This window comes from Rhipicephalus microplus, chromosome X, assembly GCF_043290135.1.
Source record: "Rhipicephalus microplus isolate Deutch F79 chromosome X, USDA_Rmic, whole genome shotgun sequence".
Classification (NCBI taxonomy): domain Eukaryota; kingdom Metazoa; phylum Arthropoda; class Arachnida; order Ixodida; family Ixodidae; genus Rhipicephalus; species Rhipicephalus microplus.
In genome coordinates, this window is record NC_134710.1 from 194,748,579 (window position 1) to 194,770,187 (window position 21,609).

Below are 21,609 nucleotides of genomic sequence, written 5' to 3' on the forward strand. Positions count from 1 at the left end.
CACTGATCGAGAGCTTGCTGTCAACTGGGTTCCATTACGCGCTCGTTGGTAACTTTAGGCAAGATCCTCTGGAGGTAACAAGATTACTTTTTGCGTATAAATGTGCTATGAATTTCTTATTTTTGCTATAAACTTCTTTCTAGAGGTTTTTTGGCATCGTCAGGGATTTCGCTGGTGACAGAGGGCAGCCAACTGTCCAACATTTCTTGTTCATCTATCGGATGCTCTCCGTAAACAACCTGGTTCAGCCACCAAAACGGGCCTCGGTCGTGGGAGAAGGACCCCAGCTGTTGCTCAAGCTCCAGGGTCTTTTTGACAAGGAAAAGACTGCCTCCAGTCAGGTAAAGTACCCCTTGTTTGTTTACGCACAGAAATCGCCATTATGTTAGTCATAGCTCTAGTTTCTTTTTTTAGGAGCAGTTCCACTACACAAACGACCAAATAACCAACTGAAACATAATGTGTTATTTGCATTTATGAATCTCAGCCTATACATGGAATTATTTGAAACTTGGAATGCATTTTTCAGGTTGACATGTTGGCAGTCCTCTTTGATGATGTTCTTGAGAAGCCCGGAGACCCTACGAACATTTCATCCTTGCCTGACGATACGCTCTCTACCAAAGAGTGCATCCTCGATTATATTGCTGGTTACGTGGTGAAGAAGTTTTCAACTATGAGCTGCACCGACTGCGTGGCAACACTGAAGAGCCAGACACGAGAGCCAACTGACCTAATCCTGAAGAAGTCAAGAGGATTCCTGCAAGTGCCCTCATCCCAGCTCTTCAGCCTGTTGCGTAGTGTGGAAGGACATGTTGAGGAACTCACTGTGGACACAGTTGCAAGTGGCGATGTGTATGCGAACATTGTTGACCAAGTTTTGCTCGACAGCCGCACTGCTTCTGCTGGTGTGGGCTGTAGGTTGCACTATGTGGGTACCACAGCAGAGATTGTTCATTTTTTCTTGAGGTGCCGCCTGCACTTCTACACCAGGGAAAGAAACAAGCTGATGCGAGCAACACGCCGAGCTAGCTGCCCAGCAAGTTGTGGCAACAAGCCTAGTGGATAGCAGTTCTGTTTGTCATGCAATATGTAGAGGCCAACTGTTGTTTTTTGTGTTAGCAAGTAACACAGATTTGTATGATACTGTTTATTTTCTTGCATCCGCTATGCTATTGCCATAAACTTGTATGAATAAAAACTTGTACCACACGAACGCAGCGCGTTTTCTAGTCCGTTGCATGCGCTTGGCAGCTGCCTACGATGATCAGCCAGCGGTCAGACACCTTCCTGTCATTTGTAAAGCGGAGCGAAAAATTCACGGCAGCCACATTTGGGTGATCGAATCAGATATTTTGAATTTGGAAACCTTGGCAAGGCTACTTTTGCCTGCATGTTTTTCTTTTTAACTTGCCCGCCGCGTTTGCCCAGGGGCTAAGGCGTTGTGCTGATAAACTCAAGGACGCGGGTTCCCGGCCGCTTTTCTGATGTAGACAAAAATAGAAAACGCCTATGAGTCTAAGATTTCGGCGCGAGTTAAACGATACCTGAATGGTTAAAATTCATCTGGAAGGCTACACTACGGCGCGCGTCCCATTGTCTGTGTAGCGACAGCACGCCAAATTTCATAACCAATCAATCAATCTTTTTTTAACTTCCTGTTTGGGTGGGAGGGGTGTGACAGGCACTGAGCGGGCGAAATTTCATCTGTTGACACCCTATACCTATGAGGAAAAAAGTTGCTCAATTCGCTTCTGCCCAGGCCTTTCCGCGCGCTCATTATGCTGCTTCCGTATCGTGAGCATTTTTTTTCCTTGCTGGCAACGCTAACTTTCCGAATTCAGATTATTTATTTACATTATTAGGCAGTTTTAGCATATCGTTACCGTGTTTACGTTACCGTTTACCCTGTTTGCGGGAATAGACTTCACAGCGCGAGAGTTACCGCGAACGGTAACTTACCGGTACTGGCGTCACCTCCGGTAACAACAGTAACGCAAACACCTTAACGATATGGTAAAACTGCCTATAAGTGCGCTATCAAGTAGTGCAAACACAGCGCTAACCCATTGTGCTGTACGTTTGCACACCTATTTGCTCAGTGCAGCATGTCACCCAGGGCTGAATACAGATTTATTTCTGGCCCTAGTTACCTCAATTCATGCAGGTGGCTGCAAAGGCTAATCAAAAATTGAAAACACGAGATGTCCGCCTTCTCAAAGCGAAAGCGTAGCCGAGCCTGCTGCAACAAACGAACGCTACAACACATACGCCTCAGTGATACCCGTGGACTTGCCTGAATTTCACAGCTAAGCTACACGATAACGACTGACTCAAAAACATGCACACTTCACTCGTTTTTTTACAGGAGAAAATGAAAGCAGGCGCGTTGCCGACGGAGAAACAGCCGGCCAGCAAGCCTCGCGACCGCTAGCGAAGCCTTCACATTGACAGCGGCAATCCTAGCGGTAGCTTTTGTCCCTGAATGAAACTTCGGCCGGAGTTTCGTGACCAGAAAAGTATTGAAGGACTTTGGTAATACTAAGGACCGTAGCGCTTATCATGCTCTGCTGACCGTCCAACGCTTGCACGGAAAGGAGAGCGTTTCCACTCTCCTTTCCGACGGTGGTGGCACCTACCCGTCGCCTTGCTTTCTACACCTTATCACCTCTGAGGCGGGCACACACACCCGTCTCAGAGCCACGCGCTTTGTTTTTGAAAAAAACTGTCATAAGGCGGTCATGTCTCAAGTGTGACGTGACCTGATGTGCTTGTTCGCCTCCACTACAGCTCGAGGCACTGCAACGCAGCGCCTCCAGAAAACTATTCACCGATTTTCTTGCGCAGAACATAAAATAAATGTCTTCTTCACTCTCTCCACATGCAAGACTATCGTCTTTCGACGACATTTGCAGATTAAATGCAGATACGGGACCAATTTTTTCTCCATGTGTGTGTGTATTTTTGCTCTTATGCTGCGACATTTTTTTCTTTGTGCTCTATCAGCTCAGGACCGTGCAAAGATGCAACGAGTACTTTGTTAGGCCAATTCAACTTCAGCGAGTCGCCTTGATTTCCACGAGCAATGCACGAAGCGGTCCTGCGCACAAGGGTGCAGCAGCGAACAGCACGCATTTGGTACACTTGCAGTACACTTACGTGAGCGGTAACAGCGCTAGACGCCTAAGCCACACGTACGGCCGAGGAGGCAGGTCACAACCTACCTACATTCTTTAAGATTTTTATTGCTGGCAGAATTGTTGCGATGATGTGCCGGCACGTTCGTCAACAGCCGTCATCACGCTCCTTTGCATTTCCATGCAGCCATCATAGCGCTTGAGCCAAGCTTGCAGTAATTACTGCATGTTCTACAGCTGATGCACTTATCGTAAAGGCTCAAAATTGGAAGTTGGTTGCAGTAACATATGCGACCAAATATTTGAAAAGATTGAACATTCGAGTTACTTGAAGTATTCTAAACTTTCGAATATTCGCACACCTCTAAAATTCAATGAATTCCAATACGTAATTGTATTCATCAAGGGAATCTAAATTTTCATTCAACCTCTCAAGCTTTTTCGAGAATGCTGCTAAGGTCGGTAACATTAAATAAAATCTGTGACCTGGCAGTAAAAGAAATATGATATCAATGTTCTCTTTACGATCTGTTGATGCATCTGAAGCAGATAGGTGTGACTAGAAAAGCTTACCGCCCATGTGAGCTGGCTGTGGATGGATACGATAATATATTTATTGCAGTTTTATTCTTCTAAATTTGATTTAATTTTATAAACAGGTACTGTATAGACAAAAGCACTGTGATTAATAAGATCTGCCGCGGTGAACGAGTGGTTGTGGTACTGAAGTGCGAACCGTGAGGTCGTGGGACACAATTACACTTTTTTGTTACCGTAAAAAGCGCATTATAGGTCACTTTTTTTTCAAGAAAACGCAACAAAAAGTCAACCCTCGTTTTATATACCAGTCATTAGCAGAAAAAAATGTGAAAGTCTCACTACAATGGGCAGCTGAAGTCAAAAGCCCCCATTGCGATCGTGAGCATCAGCAGAGGCGCCGTTAGGCAAAGCTAGGCAAGGTCTACAGTGTCCTAGCAATGCCATATTGCCTCGGTTATCTGCTGTCAGTCTGCCGTTTTCTTTTTTCTAGTATTTCCTTCAAAAGTGAGTGGTAGTCGACGGCAGTTCTTGATAGGCTTTAAGAAAAACGGTATGAGTATGCTGAAGCGCATGGCAACCTGGCAGCGCAATGGGAATTCGGTGCTTTGGAGGAAAGCATCCAATATAAGAGAAGCCAAAAGCAACGCGAGACATTTTGAAGCAACCAAAAAAAAAGCTGTTTCAAGGACGGACTGCAGTGCACCCAAAACTGGAAACACTACCAGCCAAATATGTCTGGGAGCTGCGTGCAAGGTCTCTACCTGCAACAGCGGGCTGCATCCGCATAAAAGCTCTCGAGATAGCGCGCAACTCTGGGTTCATGAGGGTGCAATTCGAGAGATCGCAAACGTGGGTGTGCCGATTTATGAAACGGAAAGGTTTTGCATTGAGGCGGCATATTTCGTCTTTCCACAAATGCCGCATCAGTAACGCATAGGATGGAACAGAGGACGATGCACTCTGAACGTTACTAGTGAGAAAAAGGTGTCGGACAAAAGTTTAGACGAGTCTGAGTGACAGCACTTTAGGGCCTTTGGCGTTTAACTACACAAGATTAGTGTCCAAATAAAAAAAATGTCACCAGAGTGCAACTGGTTGTGTTGCGTATTTACCAAGAAAAGGGTGAGCCATGATACTTTGCGATATTTAAAAATTTCTTTTTAGGAAATTAAAAGTTGGCGTGGTTGACTCATATAGCGATCAAACCTATATTTCAGTTTTTACAGTACATTTTCACAGAGGTGAAACCTGAAAGCCTCATATACCCTAGTTTAGACACATGTTAAACAGTCAGGGTAGCCAGAATTTCTAGGGCCCTCTCTTACGGCGTTCCTCGTAATAATATTATGGTTTCAATACGTAAAACCCCAACGATTATTATTCACTTAAAAAACAGCACCAATGATGAGGGACAAGAAAAGAAGGAGACAGACAGCGGCACTGTGATTATTAGGCATGATCACAAAGTGCGATTAGCCATCTATTTCCTCAGGCTTTATCAGTCTGATGCTATGAAACCTGCTAATGGCAAGATTAAAGTTAGCAGTCATGAAACGAAGGCTCACCAGCCATTTCATCGGGGTGCGGCCTAGGTCCATGCGCCGGGAACACAATGCAGTCAATGACGTGGTGGAGCTCAGGCACGTCGACCGTGGTGAACTTGCGCACGTCACCCGGGTGCACGCAGGGGCACTTGGTGACCAGGACCATGCCCGTGATGACCGTCTTCTTGGGCCGTCCCTTGTGCTGCACGTGCGGACTGCGCATCTCGGTGCACTGCACAAACACCTGCAAAGCACAAGTTGGGCAACTTTAGAGAGAACTGAAAGTGTGCACAAGAATAAAATGTTTTATAATAAGCCCTGAAGGGAATCTGAGCATGCACTGTATTTCGCATACGACTGTTAGGCTACTGCATATAGCCGACAGATAATGGAGACAAAAAAGGCACAGGGGGCAGCTATTAGGGACACTTAACCGAAGGTTCATCGATAATGAAGTAAAGGGAAAGGAAAGTGGATCTAAAGGTTTCCAATCAGTAAAGACCCATCCCACAATCTTAGCACTACACATGCAATGCTTTAAAAACCGTGCTTATTGCAAGACCCATTGTTTTATTCATGCAATCTGTTTCTGTATATGTAACCCACAGAGCATAACACACAGTCTTGCCAAGGGAATGTGAAACACTCCTTACTATCACCAGCGGCACCAGTGAAGAGGTACAGCACTAATTAGATGTAAACAAGCGCTACCGTCTTGTCGGGCTTGTCTAATGAGTGCTGCAGCTCATCAATAGGGAATTACCAATAACTAATTTCTTCAATCCTACGACATATGTTTCCTACAGGTGGCCACATGGCCAATCACTTCTTACGCACAACATATCCTACCTGGCAAAAAGAACATTGCACACTCACTTCCATGCCAACAGAAGCCACTGACTAACACTCCAAGAGTTCCACGTTTAGGACAACAAAGCAACCAGAAAAGAGTTTAGGACCAAGTTGAGCGCAGTGAACAAAAAGTTCTCTTTAACTTCTAAGGTGGTAAGATTTGCTGCAAAGTTTGGAAGCAAAATGCATGCATTCATATTTATTGAATCTGAACTTGGAAGCCATTCATTGAACTTTGTCGAGTTTATATCATTTAGCAGCAGTTTGGGGGTCCCATACTACCTTAAATTATTTTATTTATTTATTTTATTTATATCTAATACTGTCAGCTCTCTCTTGAGGGCTCTTACAGGGAGGGTACAACCAAATACAATTCATTCAATATACATCTATGTCACGTAGTAGTGCAACCAATTAATACATGTGTAATACTTTATCAAATAGGCAAACACTGCCTGCATTTATAGCAATGCCTGGCTACGCACTACAAGTCTTAAACACAGCTGGGAGAAAGAAAAAAAAAGAAACTCAAACCAAGGAAAATTCAGGCTAATCATCTGGCAGCTCCATCGTTCAAATACATGTACAACAATTTTTTGAATTTGTAAAGATCGCTTGCATTTACTACAATGCCTGGCAACACACTTTAAAGCTCAATCGCAGCTGAAACACGTCACTTCGACAAGAGTACGGTACTAAAACACAGTTATGATTAACCTGACTGCTTCGTTTCCCTGGCACTTTAAGTACAAATATTTGTTACTCTTTAGCTGTCCTTGCAGTATCCTGAAAAAAGCTTTCAACCGGTTTTTTCGTCTTCGTGTCTCAAGTGATTCCAGTTCACAGAAACATCTGCGTGAAAAAATCTAACCGGCAGTGATTCGTGCATATGAAGCGGACGGCACGGCGTTGTACTTTTTCTGATTTTGTTTTCAGGCTGTCTTGATGAGGACTCCGCATGACAAGCATATTCTAGTAGTGGTCTAACGAAAATTTTGTAAGCTACAAGTTTTATATCTCGCGTAGCTTGATGTAGTTTTTGTCTTAATTAGATGTAGTTTTTGTCTCACTTATTTGTCGTTCCAACACTTTGTACACCAGACGTATCACTTCGGGTGTTGCCCCACGCAACCTTCACCTCAGGCCCCACTCAGCTTCATTTCCCTTTCTACGGGCGACGCCTGTGAGAGTGTTCCACCTCGAGACAGCAGATATCCAGTTTACATCAAGCGAAAGAAACAAATCTGGGCTGCCCATGTAATGCGCGAAACAGAACCGAGGCACAGTAAGAACAACAGAATGGTTACGAATGCATCGAAGACTCACTCGAGTAACTGACAAAGTTTAAAAACTTGACAGGGATAAAATGGAATCGTCTTATCCATGATAAGTTAAACTGGAGATCACTGGGAGTAGCCTTCGTCCAGCAGTCGACTCAACAGTCCAAGAAAGATGATCATGATGATGATGGTAGTGTTGAAAATTCCTGCTACCAAGGATCGTTTGGCACAGCACTAAATCTATAAGGTGAAGGTTGGGTGCTACATTCGAACTGGCAGAAAGTCGTATTTTTGTCCCCATAAACTAATTTTTCATTTACACTCAAGCCTCATAATAACGAACCCAGATATCATAAAATACCACTTATGACGAAGTCAATAAAAGAATACTTGTAATAGATAGTGTTATAAATGTACCTTTACAATAAATTCTAGGATATAATAATGTTATTTTCGTGTAACTTTGTTACAATGAAGTCTGAGTGTACTGTGAAAGCCCGCATGTAGCTCTGACCTACATATAGTCCGGGGTGCATTTTGGGAATAGCAAACAGAAGAAGAAAAGTTTTCACCCAAATATGGCCGGAGTGAAACGAACAAATGCATTTATTGACACACTTCATTCATCTTCGTCGTCGGACGCACCTCTTCCAAAGCTCCCTTGTCGGAAATGTTCTCCTACAGCACATCATCCTCAGTAGAATAAAGCGCGTTTATTGTACAAAATAAAAAAGCATTGTGGCATGTTGCAAGTGTTCCTTATGACAACCTTACAAGTCCATTATTTGGTCAGTTTAATGTTCTCCCATTTTGTTGCAATTAGGAGTGGCGATGAAGTATAAAGAAAGTGTGAAACGAGACCACACTGGATTGATTCATTCATCTTTGTAACTTAAGAAAACCACACCTTCTCAACTATGACATTCGAGAGCGTTAAACTCAGCCTGTCCCTTTTCACGAACCAATCATGGAAAAGACCGGCTACCATACCGTATATCACTACTTGGTAACAATCTTGAGGGGGGAAACCTTAAGCTAATTTTCACTTAGCGTCAGATGCTAAAATAGTATTTTCTTAGCCGTGCGGGCATATGCGAGTAATTGTATGCCATATATGTGTTTTCTTTGTCTTGCCTGTTTCTTAGGTATGACACATATTTTATTTCGATTTTGTCAGAAAGTAATCTTACATACTTTTATGTATGCGGAAATCGGTATGGTTCCACCATTCTACATTTTTACGAAGGTGTTCAGAGAAGTTGTGTACTGCTCGCAGGAAAAGCGTCAACTCGTAAATTGTAATCTAAACATTTTCATGTTCTGAAAGATTGTCTTCCGCCCCACCGCGTTGGTCTAGTGGCTAAGGTACTCGGCTGCAAACCAGCAGGTCGCGGGATCGAATCGCGGCTACGGCGGCTGCATTTCCGTGGAGGCGGAAATGTTGTAGGCCCGTGTGCTCAGATTTGGGTTCCCGTTAAAGAACCCCAGGTGGTCGAAATTTCCGGAGCCCTCCACTACGATGTCTCAGTGGTTTTGGGACGTTAAACCCCTCATATACATCATTTAATCAGATGGAACACTAAAGAAATTCCTTGAGATAATAAAATGAAACAGTTACTCGCGAATGTCGGCGTGCTTCTGCGCATTTTATTTGAGCTAAATATTGAACCTCATCTGACGCGTTATAACTATGGGTCAATGGGGTCTCGTTGTGACCGCATAAGACCATAACATTACCGAACAGGATTCAATTACAAGCCCACATTAACAACCATATATATGTATCCTCTTCAATCATCAATCATAGGTGGCTCCGTATATTACCTTATCAGCTCTTATCGGGAGATCCAAGGTTCGTGCACTATACTCATTGGGAACGCTCGGGTGTCTAGTTCCTGCATGTTGCCGATGTTACGAGTTCTTGACCCTGCATGCTCGAGAGGTTGATTGTCTAGCTCCAACACTTCCTACGTTATGGGTATGAGTTTTTATTCTTCCACGTAGCTCCACGGACCTCTGTGTCCTTATACAGGGTGTTTCACGTGACAAGGACCAACAAATAAAAGTCCTTAACCACAATTGATAGAAAATAACTACATAACACTTACCGTCATCTGCCACTCGTTATAGTTTTTTCATACCACACTTGATCAGAATAACAAATAAGATTAACTATGTGAATTTTTTTATATTCACTCTAGGGCCAAATGCATCTCGTTACAATGTGGAAAAAACTGAGACACAAACGATCCAGTTCCTTAGTGACAGACGGGTGCATGGCAATATTTTTTGCCTTTTGAACAACACGCGAGAAAAATCAAAAGAAACCACGTGAGTGCACTCGAATAACACCCGTACTTTGAGCAAAAGGGTCTTGAGTGTGGACCTTGCAAAATGATTGGTTGCGGCTCCACACATCAGTTTACACAGCGCATCAGCAATTTTGGCGACACACGTCAAGAGAGCGTCGCCAACAATAATATATATTATTGTCGGTGACGCTCGCTTGACGTGTGTCAAAATTTAATGTACTTTTATAAACAGGCTAATGTCATTCGACATCACAATTATTAGGCTGTCTATTGTCAGTCTCATGCGCTTTTCTAATGTGTACCTAATGTGAGTCTAGTAGTACTTGGCCACCGTTAGTCTATAGAGTTATGACATTAGAGTTTCTGATGACTATAGTCTAGTGTAAGTCTTTAGAGGCCCGACATGAGAGTTTCTGATGACCATTGGCTAGCGTTAGTCTGTAGAGTTTTGACATCTGAGTTTCTGATGGCCGTTGTCTAGTGAATTGCCATCGAGCATATGCATTAGGCTGACATCAAACGTCGCATTGTAGACTAAGGCCCTATGCCTTCAACAGCACATTTGCTGAAAAGAATATCAATAAGTCACTTCTTTATTAATATGAGCGTGAGCACACATTAGAAGACTGTAAACGAAATGCCATCAGACTATTCTTAACAACGAACAGATCATTGTTTTTACATGTCAGAATCTTTCGAGGACGATAAATAATGCTGCAAGTATATAATGACTGCATTTGGAAACACGTATTACACTGTCAAGCAATTCAGTTCCGATAGGAATATAAATGAACCTAGTTCGTCCTTGTGTACAATTCTTGCAAAAGTGCTGCTTTATATTTACAAATAAAGAAACACCAAATGACACATTTCAAGAAATAACTGCATTTGCATTTAATTTTCGACTTTGCACTGATGACAGGGTCTCCTGTAACACCGTCGTGGTGGCATCGCTGCTGTATTTAAAACATGCAAGAGAGAACATGAAAACTTAGAAGGCACTGAAGCATACATTTTAGCACAGCACATGAATAGATAGTGCAATTGATGAGTTATGCCTTTTGTAAATAGTGATATATATTTATTAGGTATAATAAATAATCCATCTGAATTCAATATCGAACCACATAGCTTGACTTCATGCTGCATTGAAAAAAAAAACTAACCACTATACATCAGTTCGGAGGGCTGCCGATTCATCAGTAATTTGAGAGAAGCCAGCTATCACGAAGGAATCAGCTCAGTAAGCTTCTCTTAGGCAATATTGCAGAATAACCTCCTTTCACGATTCCAATGGCCCCCAATTTATGACTACGGCATGTAACAGTGGGCCTACTCCACATCTTTGTTTAACACAAAACTTCCACATTAAAATCCCTCTTCTTTAACAAATAGCTCCCTCTTCTTCCCTCTTCTTTAACAAATAACATCCCTCTTTAACAAATAACAAATGGCCCACCGTCTCAGGTACAAGTTGGGGGCGAGGGGGCGGCACCCACTCCTATGCGCACGGTTATGTGCAAGGTGAAATTCAGCATCAAACAGGCACATAAAATGTAGAGCTACGTCAAGGTGATACAGCTACACAACTCTAGTGAAAAGAATAAAAAATTTTGCTTTTTGTAACCCGCATTATATTACACGGATATGCATGTTGTAACATGTTACAGGTCGTTTCTACACATCTCTCTACAAGCAACAAATTGGAGGAAGCAAGCAAAACATTTTTGTACCCTTGATTACTTTTGCATACTATTCAATAGCTAAAAATACATTATTTAGGTACCTTGAAGAGGTGACAAAACTTTTATGAAAAAAGAAATAGTTTTACCTAGCTCCTTGCTTTAGAGTAAACAGTTGCCCATGTTCACTAGCCAGTATTGCAAATTATGAAATTTGTCGCTGGTCATTTATAAGCACAAGAATCCACTCTAGGGTGTGTTGGCACTTGCTGAACGTCTTGATAGGACAAGGATTGTGCATGTTTTTCCTGCTGTTGAAATATTTCTAAAGAAAAATTTCAAGAGCAGGAAAAACATGCACTATCAAAAGGGCGGCAGCGTTAACTAGCACTACTTTGTGTCGTCTCCCTTTTCTGTGTTCGTATTTTGCCGTACCTTAGAAACGTTTCTAGGCGATGAATTACCAACCTGACCAAATGTTTGCGTTAATCAAGTATTTAAGGAAAGAGCACATCACAGTGTTGAACTCATGACTATTTTAGATCATGCAGATGCAAAAAATATCCCCTGAGCCCACACGTCACAGAGACAACACAATTTAGAGTGTATGTACGAGCTCAGCGAGGAAATCAAATCTAATCTCAGTAGTGAACAGCATCATGGGCTAAGACGCCGACAGATAAAAAATAATGGATGCAGCAGTCCATGTATTTGCTTGCACTCCTGTGTCCTTCAAGTAAGTACCAACCTGCCCAGTATGGTCAACATATATGTACAGTACTTATGGATTGAAACAAGACAATCGTAGCTCGAGGCTTCCGAATCATGTGCCACCCTCATTGCTGCTCGCCGAGCCAGGGTGTTGCACCGTGGTATAGAAAGAGGGCGAAACCAGCTACGGAGCAGGCTTACTCCTTCCGGTCACTACAGAGTTGGCATTTAGTTCACAAAGCGCACACAGCCAGCGTGGCGCTGCAGGGATCGCACACATTTACATGCATAGAGCTCGAATTTAGGGGACGGGGCGAACCATTTATATTGTGACGGAAGCACACGACGCTCTCGATCGGCGCCCTTCTACGATGGGGCACGTAGGCTGCGCAAGTAGGAAATTGGATACGGCCAAGATGTCGCGCCTGAAATGCGCTCGTTGACATAATAAATAGCTGCACAAAAGCATAAAAAGTTTTCCAAGCTTTTTGTCATGACGAAAAAGATAAGCACCAATCACGGGCCTGTTTCCGTGCAGCATCAAAACAATGACTTAGTACTTTGTTGTCTTGCCCCGAGCAGTGAATAGTGCGGCTATTCTGCGTGGCAAGCACTTGTAGAGCTGTCGGACATGGTAGAACGAGCGAGCTTCTCGCATTTTTATTCAACAATAGGCAACAGTTTGCCCTAACGCCACTATTACTTTATATTATTTCTATGTTGCATGAAGGAAAGCACACGACACGTTTTCTTTCTTGTCGAGACAGAAACCACAAAGAAAACTTTTCAGGCTTTTGTGCAGATGTTTATCATGTCTACAAACGCACACAAGGCGCAATCTACTAACTGAATCCTGCGTCTTACTTGCACAGCATGCGTACTACATTGCCTAAGCAAGCAGAACAAGAGGGTCGTCTGCTGGCGTGGCAATAAAAGTGGTGCGCAGCGGCGAGCCAGTTCGGTCGGCATGCGAGCATGTGTGAGCTTTGCAGCGCTGCCCTGGCTGTGTACACGTGATGAACTACAAGCCGACAATTCGGCAATCGGAAGGAGTAGTCCTGCTCCATAGGTCTTCCCCCTATCGCCCTATACCACAACGCAACATATAGGGTCTACGCGCACCCACGAGCGGCAGCACATGTACCGTCGGCCACACGCTCTGGCTCCGAGTGTCCTGTTTCAATCTGCGAGTACTGTATTTTCATAAGAACATGAATTCATTCAACAATTTAACTTTGCATTCCAACAAGGCTATTTAAGGAACTACCACACAGATAACACTTCTCTGTATGATATGCCTTCATGTCTTGTGAGATACACACATTCATAATATATTGATAGATTATGGTGGAAACATGTTCCAAACAATGTGATGAAACATGGGTATTTGCTGCCATCCAAGAAAAGCTGACCCTAATTCAGATGATCAAACTATAAGGCATAACGATTATTTGAGAAGGCTTTGTTAGAAAGGAATAGGTATTCGCATGTTGCACGATGTTACATAAAACAAGATTGCACTACAAATTTGCTCATACATGTGAAAATTTCAAAACGAGCTGAAACAACAACCCCTGTAACTTCCTTAAACACGAATTCACCAAATTCTTGTGGCAGAATGTGCACATTGCAAAAGTGTGCTTATTTAAATTCATTAAATTTTCAGACTACAATGTTGTTTGCTGTCTCTTTAAAAAGCAGAAAAATGGATGACACTTCTACTTGTAAAAAAAAGAACTTTTTAAAAAAAATCTTTGATTTCCACTAAAAAAGTTTAGGTAAAAGCAATCATCATGACAATAAGCGAAACATAATTATAAGTAAGATTTCACTGCACACAGTTTCATGACAGTCCAAACAAAATAGATGTTGATGGACAAAACTTGGAAAGACCAGCAAATCCTATATGAGGAAATGGCGCCTCAGCCAACTTTCCAACTTATGTGATATTTAGCAAAATGTAACACAAAGACCATGAGAGAGGACGCAACACGTGCCCTAACTTCATATAAAATGGTTTATTGCAACCGAAGCACTAAAAAATACAGCATGAGCATCACGCTGCAAATTTTTGTGTTTCCGTTGCAATAACCCATTCTGTTTAGAGTGCCCCAGTCTCATCCTCGTTTTATATTGAGCTAAATAATACCTAATGTTTAACAAACAATACTGAATTTTTTCCCTAGTGCAACCCTTTAACAAGAACTCTTGCCTTGGTCAAGACAACAGTGAAAAGGAACAGCTGTTCCCATTATCAAGACGCCTCCGAGTGTCACAACGCACAACGTTGGCTCCGGCAACATTCCATGTTCAAGGAATACTGCACTGAAGTGAAGGATATACGCTTCCCACACCTAAGCTAGAAGACAGTGTATGCTATATCTCAATAGGTGCTATGTGTCCAAACTATCACTCTGTGGTAACAAAAAGAAGTGCCTACTACTTAATAAGGCTCGTTAGGGCTTGCAGGAAGACCACTTCAATCATGCACTGCAACCTGTTTTCTGTGTGGGGACCATGAACAGCTGTCATCGCTGATACTTACATAAAAGATACCACAAAAAATTACTTTCACACACAACAAACATTATATCACACACAGATAGCGAGTACCAAATATGTCTCAGCAAATTGTATACTGATACATTATAAGGTAAATCCTTGAATAAAGGGATCAGGGCACAATAAAAACAGGCAATATTGGACTAGCCGCTTCTTTCAGACAATTGGCAGAGTGCCACTGAATGTTTCGCATTCACAAAACTACGTAATATTACTACGCAGAGCATGCCCATGTGTACGGGCGATTGAAATGATGAAAACAATATTTGCAAAGAGTGCATGGTCTATGCGAACATGGCGTGTGTAAGAGCGAGCCATACATGTTATATTGCATCATAAGTGTAAGCTATTCCGGAAACAAACTGTTTGTACTCTGAAGCGAATTCCCATGTAGTTTGACTTTTGTTTACACAAGCTATCTGTAGGATTTCTTTTATTACTTAAGCCCTTCGCAAAAATAATAATATTGTGAAACTTTCTGTCAACATCTGGAAACATATGAATAAGATTTTTTTCTTCTAATTTGCAGCCTCACAGAACAATATAAATACTAAATTCCTGAATTCTACACATAGGTTATATATCCTAGTCACAAAAGCAAGTAGGCGATATCAGTACAACACTGATGTAAAAAAGAAAGCACAAAAATACAACTTGAAGCACCACACAATCAAGAAACAAATATACTACATGAGCACAGTGTAATTTATTCAGGATGGAGCACCTGGTATGCTTCAAGGAAAAAACAAAGATTTATGTAGCTAACAAAAGTTTACACATATTGCAACAAAGGGTGTCATGCATTACCTTAATTAACTAAATTAAATTAATATATTCTACGAACACTCGATATACATGCATATCTTCAATGCAGCGGTAGGAGTGTACTCTTAGTTTCAGCACATAGTGTAGATTACTGAAATACGTATACTTAAAGTTAGCTGTTTTCAAATATTTATGAGAAAATCTAACCACGATGAAATACATGGATTTCTGGCACCAGGATTCGGAGCGCAGCCACGAAAACATCCTTCGTGTGTGCTTGACAGGGCTGTGCGTTTCTCCATCTACGTGCCCAGTCGTGTGATTGTTTTGCGCGTAAAAACGCACAAACTATCGAGTTGGGTGAACGTGAATTGCTCTCGCGACACCCGTATGTTTAAAAGCAGACACTTTTACAGGGCGACAAGGGATCAAAGGATAATCTCGTGCAGTAAACAGCCAAGAAATAACAGCACGACAAGTGGCTTGCACGAACGAAGGATAGATCACGTAGCGCCACGCGAATCTTTTAAACATGCAATCAACGCACACAGCGACTGTCTCTTATGGTGATATAAAATAAGCCACCTCAAAACATACCTGCCTATCGTGTCTCTGGTTAGTCATCCTCGCTGTACCAACAAACGACCCGGCAATCGCTTCCTGCATAGCATTTCTCACGCAATGAAGTAACGCAGTTACGTAGTTCAGCGCCTTTCTTCAACTTACCAAAGTTTTGGCATTGGCTGTGCACTCTTGAGTCGCCCGTCAAAAAGCTCACGCTCTCGCATAACATCAGTCACTGCTTGTCACTCCACGGGGTCGTGGATAGTCTTCGGAAGTGCACTCGACATTGAATCACGCGAACAACACGAGTAATCGATAAATGGAGGAAGAAATCACTTTTCAGAGCGAACACAAAGGCACGCGCCTGATGAGGCTATTTGGAGCGGCAACGTACGGCGCGGCATCATCCGCCACCCGATCAAAGAAGCAAAACTTCCCAAAACGGGGAAATAATACCGTAGACGAATACCAAAGAGGATAAATATACAATGCACGCAATATTTATCAACACGGCAATATGTAACCGCGGACTTGCTGCACATGTCCTTGCATGAAGCTGATAGTGAGCCCGCCGTACAACGAGGCCTGTTGCAACTGCTGATATAAAGGCTTAACCAAAATGATTGTGCAGGTGGCAGAACCAACAAGTCGTTATACACATACTTCACAAAAACAAGAAAATGTATTTATAACTTTTCAAGCCAAATGAAGCTTTCTTTATCATTAGTTTGCAATATATGTAGGTATGCAGTTGTATGTATATTGGTATGCATACCAAAAAAGTTTCACAACTCTTGTCAAAAGCGATGGTCATCTCTGAGTCTCTGCATCACAATGCCAATAAGTAAAGATCTCAAGGGCAATGCTTTTGCAGCAGCGGCTTTGTTCATGTGCAGAAAAGAATGAATGGCATGCATTCCTGCCCTACAGAGACGAAAGGTGTCTGACCGGGTGTCCGTTCCTTTACGTATCTACGCAGTGGCGTAATCAGGGGCTGGCACACCGAGTCCATTACCCTTTCCTGCCCTCCCTCCTCCCCGCGCCTTTCGGGCGAATTTTTTGTTTCGGCGTGGCACACATGGAGCAAAATGACTAGTTGCCTGAACTTGCTCCCCCCCCCCCCTTCCCGAGAAAAACGAGGGATTCTTTCCTTCCACACCCTTGTTTTTTTTTTTTTAACTTACGCCGCTCTCTCTATGTGACAGGTAGCGTTGCGACAGCAAAACAGTGGCGGGGTGAGAGGCATGAATGCGCATTAAACTTCCCTCTTCCTCTCCATCACGCCTTCGCTCTCCACCACCTACCGGTGGCAGGGAGGGGAGAGAGGGGCACACAGGTGGCAGCTGCCGCTCCCAGCCGTATTTTTGTTGAAAATGTGTGACTCACAAATAAATACGCTTTCAAATGCTCACTTAACAATACGATGAGTTTATCACCTGTGCTGCCCTCGGTGTCCACTGATCAGCTAATGTAACCATCCCCCTCCATGCAATTGGCCAATTGGCACGTCTATGTAACTGTTTAGGGTACCGCTTCAGTGTAAGCGATCGACGCTATGCTTGTTAGATTTAAATACATACTCAAAATTTATGTGCGCAAGGTGGTGGAAAGCAATCCTGATGCCCCAGTAAATTATTCCTCCACATCGCGCTTCTGGCTCGAAAATCTCAATAATAATAATATTATTATTAATAATAATAACAATAATAATAGTTGTTGTTTTTAGATGCGCCTGTATAACCTTATAATTGTTTCTGGGCACGCTACATAAGTAAGTAAATAATAAATCATTGATTAATAATGAAATTACAAGCCTTAGATTCCTCATTAAATGCAAAATTTGACCGTTGGCAGCGTCTCGCATCCTGCACTGCAGGGAACAATAGATGCATGCAAAAAATAATCACCACGAGATGACGTGTCATCATAGCGTCACATGATAAAGTCATTACATCGCACCCAATAGAATCATAGCTTGTCTAAAGGCTGGCTGGCTGATTGGCTGCGCAAAACAGTGTCTTTAACCGTGGAGGCAATGCATAACCACATTAGTTGCAGAAAGTTTCCGGAGGGCGGCAGGATGAACACATTGACTGATTGGGAAAAAAAAGATGCCTATCACCTTCGAGTTGTCTTACGTGAATGCAAAAGGGTGCTGCATTATTATTATTTCTCTTATGGTCTAGCTGACTTGCACTTAAGCATGTGTACAAAGACATTATCATCATTTCAATGTTATATTTACTCAAACATGGTCGAAAAATCTATGGGAATACAAACTGTTTAGTATTTTAGATTTCCGAAAGACAACATGTACTTGAATGTCGAGATCAGCAGGTAATTGAATTAGACGTAGGTGCACGTTAACAAATCACAGATCGTCGAAATTTCTGAAGCACTCCGCTACGGCGTTCTTCATAATCATATAGTGGTCGTGGGATCTACAATTCTCGGATTATAAAGATTAACGCAAATTTTTCTCATTGTGATGTGCTTTGAGATTAGGACACGCACTGGAAAATCTGTGTACTTTGATCATCAGAAATCCCGGTGCATGTTGTCATCTGAGTCTCTATTGCACACCTGATGCTTAGAGACATTAGGCTTTGCAGGTCTAATGTCAATCTAATGACTCATTAGGTGTGCATTAGCCGGTATATAGACTCTCAAAATTCATTTTCACAACATAGGTCATTGGTAGGTGAACACGCGCGTAATCGTTTTGCTTAAGCCATGGTTCAGAGCAGTGGAATTCGGTAGTGCAATAAAGTGGTTTGAAGCCAAATTTTGTGGATTTTAATTGAAGCCGTCGAAATCGTTTAAAGAGCCAAATATCCATTCAACATATAGCATGTTGCCAAATTGACCATTTTGGAATGCCTTCTACAAACTAATGTCTGTAAGTTTCTGAATGTCGCTCATGTCTGTAAGTGAATATCTAAAATGAAGGAATATAACTTTTAATAAATTACTAACTAACGCAACAAAGCCGGGCGTAGCTGGCACTAGTGGCGCAAAGCTCTAACCATCGCGCAGCTGACCGGTTCTTAGCTGGTGACCAAGTGACGCTAAGTTTTACGAGATAGTTGTGCCAGTTAAGTGACAACAAGTTTTTCGAAATAATGCCTAGTGAGGTGAAGTTGTAGTCAGGTTTAGCGCAGTTGCATCTTGCCGTTTCAGCCGTACGACGACATGGACTATACTCAAACTCATCGAGTCCAGCAGTCTCGCTTAGCAGCGCACCACGATTCCCGCTAAGCGGCTTCCTCATCGGCAGTGCTCACCTTCTTCCGTCTCCACTAGTCCGTCTGGCGCCACCAGCCCGGGCCGACTTTATGCAGAACGAAGGAGCGCATGCGCACTGTGCAGGCATACGGGCTGGTAGCGGAGCAGTGCAACTGTGAATCCGGTTGCTTGGGACCACGCCGAGACATCATCGCAAACGTGGAATCGTTTCGTTAGACACATTATGGGCGACTTACACTGCTCTTTTTTAAGTGTGAATACACTTTATAAGCGACCCCAAACCATCCACCGCCGTCGGCGGCGTCCGCAGTCTTCTCTCTATCTTTAAAAGAAAAAGGACTCGGCGGGCCGCAGCGCGACACTCTACCGAATAAGCCACGGACGCGACGCTGATATCGGTGTCAGTAACGCGCCTTATATCTTTAACGCCACTGCGCGCGTCCCCCTCCCCTTCGCTCGCTCCTCTGGTCTTTCGCTCGCTGCAGCTGCGCGGGCACCCCTCTCTCTCCCGCGCCCGCCTTCTCTCTCAGTCTCCCGTCGAGAGCGGGTCGTGCGATGGATGTCCCGGAGGCAACGCTACCATCAACAACGAATGCAGTACAACCGAATGCCAGCCCTGCACCAGTCGTTGGAGGTGACGCTACCGCGGTAGTTTCGCTGACGTTGGAAGATAAGGCGGCGCTGCGAAGGGCTCGTGAGACCGAACGTAAGCGGGCGAAGCGTGCAGCGGATGCCGAACTGCGTGCTCGCGAGGCCGAGTGCAAGCGGGCGAACGCCAACGGATTTTAACTTTACTCCCCCTCATAGCATCACCCCGTGCATTCGCACTTAACCATGTTCACCCTCGGGGAAATGCTTGGGAGTTTTTCAAATACCCTAACTTGCCCCAGGTTACAGCAAACTGTATGTTTTTGGTTTCATTCCTTCGCGTTTGATCATTTCATAAACATATCGTTGGTTCTCATTACGTGGAACACATGAGAACCAACGTGAAACACAGTAAAAAATTAAAAAAGCATTAAGTCAGCGCTCTCACCATCAGTCGACGTTGCCACGGCCACCAAGATGCTGCTTGGCCAGTGCTGCCCAGTGGACGGGAACGAGGGCGGCAGGCTGCGACATCTGCGGTGTAGTTGCCGGTGAAGACGCGTGCACGGTACCCACGCGGGGTTGCCTGGCTGTTGTCCCAGGCACCCGGCATTCCGGGACACAGCCGCCTTAGATCACGGCCACATGTTCCTGGTGCTCTCGGCACGCAAGGCGTACCCCGTTGACGCGGCTTGCGCTGTATTCTAGTGGCTCTCATCGAAGCTAGCTAGGGTGGGGTGGTTGATGCTACCTCATACCTGCGGAACACTGGTGTGGCAATCCCAGTGTTCTTGCTCACGGGATTCGAGCGCGTGGGCCAATGACAGCGCACCACGAGAGTGCGCACCGTTCAATGGACCAACAGGACACCAAGTGACTGAATCGCGAAATAGCCCGTTGGTTAATTTCTTCAAAATTATGAAACATACCCTCTTGCGGATTGGGCAAGACTGCGTTCCGTAACCTTCAATAAATCTTACTAATACGTATTATAAATCAAGAAATATCGGACATCGCCACTCTTCGTCGTCGTCGTTCTCCTTTTCATTTTACTAACCATTCTATAAGCTGCTTGTGTTTGAACGTCTTTTTTTTTTCACTCTACTCGCCATTGTGTTTGAGTGGCTATAGTGCGTTATTGCAGGCCGAAAGGGCACGGGCTCAAATCACAGCAATGGCGGCCACATTTTAGATGGAGGCGAAAATGCTTGAACCCCTTCTTTTTAGATTTAGCTGCACATCAAAGAACTTCAATGGGTCCCGATTTCGGCAGCTCCTCCATCATACTTTCTCATAATCGTGTCGTTGTTTTAGGACACTAAACTCTAGCAATTATTTTAATTAACTTTTTCACTTAACACTGACTCAAAACTTGTCAGAATCTCTAGAGTCTCGGTTTCCTTGCAAAGCGCAACTGATCTGGCAGCGGTGATGTTGGTAGAACCATCTTGCTTGAAATTTTGTGTATTTTTAGTGTTTTCACGGGGTCAAGCCTTTGCTTCTGCGTAATCGTCAGAATACGGATGAACCGACGCTGCCATGAGCCTGCTGCACCGCCAGACAGATCAAGATAACTTGTACAGCTCCACTGAAAGACATCGCTCTGTATGTTATCGATGGGACCTTCTGAAAGCGAATGTTTTACTAGTGTTTAAATGAAACGAATAATTAGTTATGGCTGTGCTGATGGTTCAATCTTTGTATATTTATTATTTTTTTCGGGTTGGTAAATTGGCTTTGGTGTTTTTAAAGTACTTCACGCCTGGATGTCAAAAGAGTTTTTTTTTTTTTTTTGCTTGCTGAGGGGGGAGTCAAGTATTGGTGAG

General features: G+C 43.4%; 1 protein-coding gene across 2 annotated transcripts in view; it reads right to left on the minus strand.

Annotated features, from left to right (window-relative positions):
- LOC142775913 (uncharacterized) overlaps positions 1 to 20,533 on the minus strand; it is a 37,830-nt gene extending 17,297 nt beyond the window's left edge. The window contains exons 1-2 of one of the 2 annotated variants that reach the window (XM_075878434.1): positions 20,232 to 20,533; positions 5,243 to 5,465 (exon numbers count right to left, since the gene is read on the minus strand). In XM_075878434.1, the coding sequence (XP_075734549.1) occupies positions 5,243 to 5,465; positions 20,232 to 20,501 (493 nt within the window). In that variant the 5' untranslated portion in view covers positions 20,502 to 20,533. Of the gene's footprint in view, positions 1 to 5,242; positions 5,466 to 16,111; positions 16,515 to 20,231 lie in introns of those variants that run through there. The other variant, XM_075878435.1, reaches the window with a different exon arrangement.
- Positions 20,534 to 21,609: the final 1,076 nt, after the last annotated feature.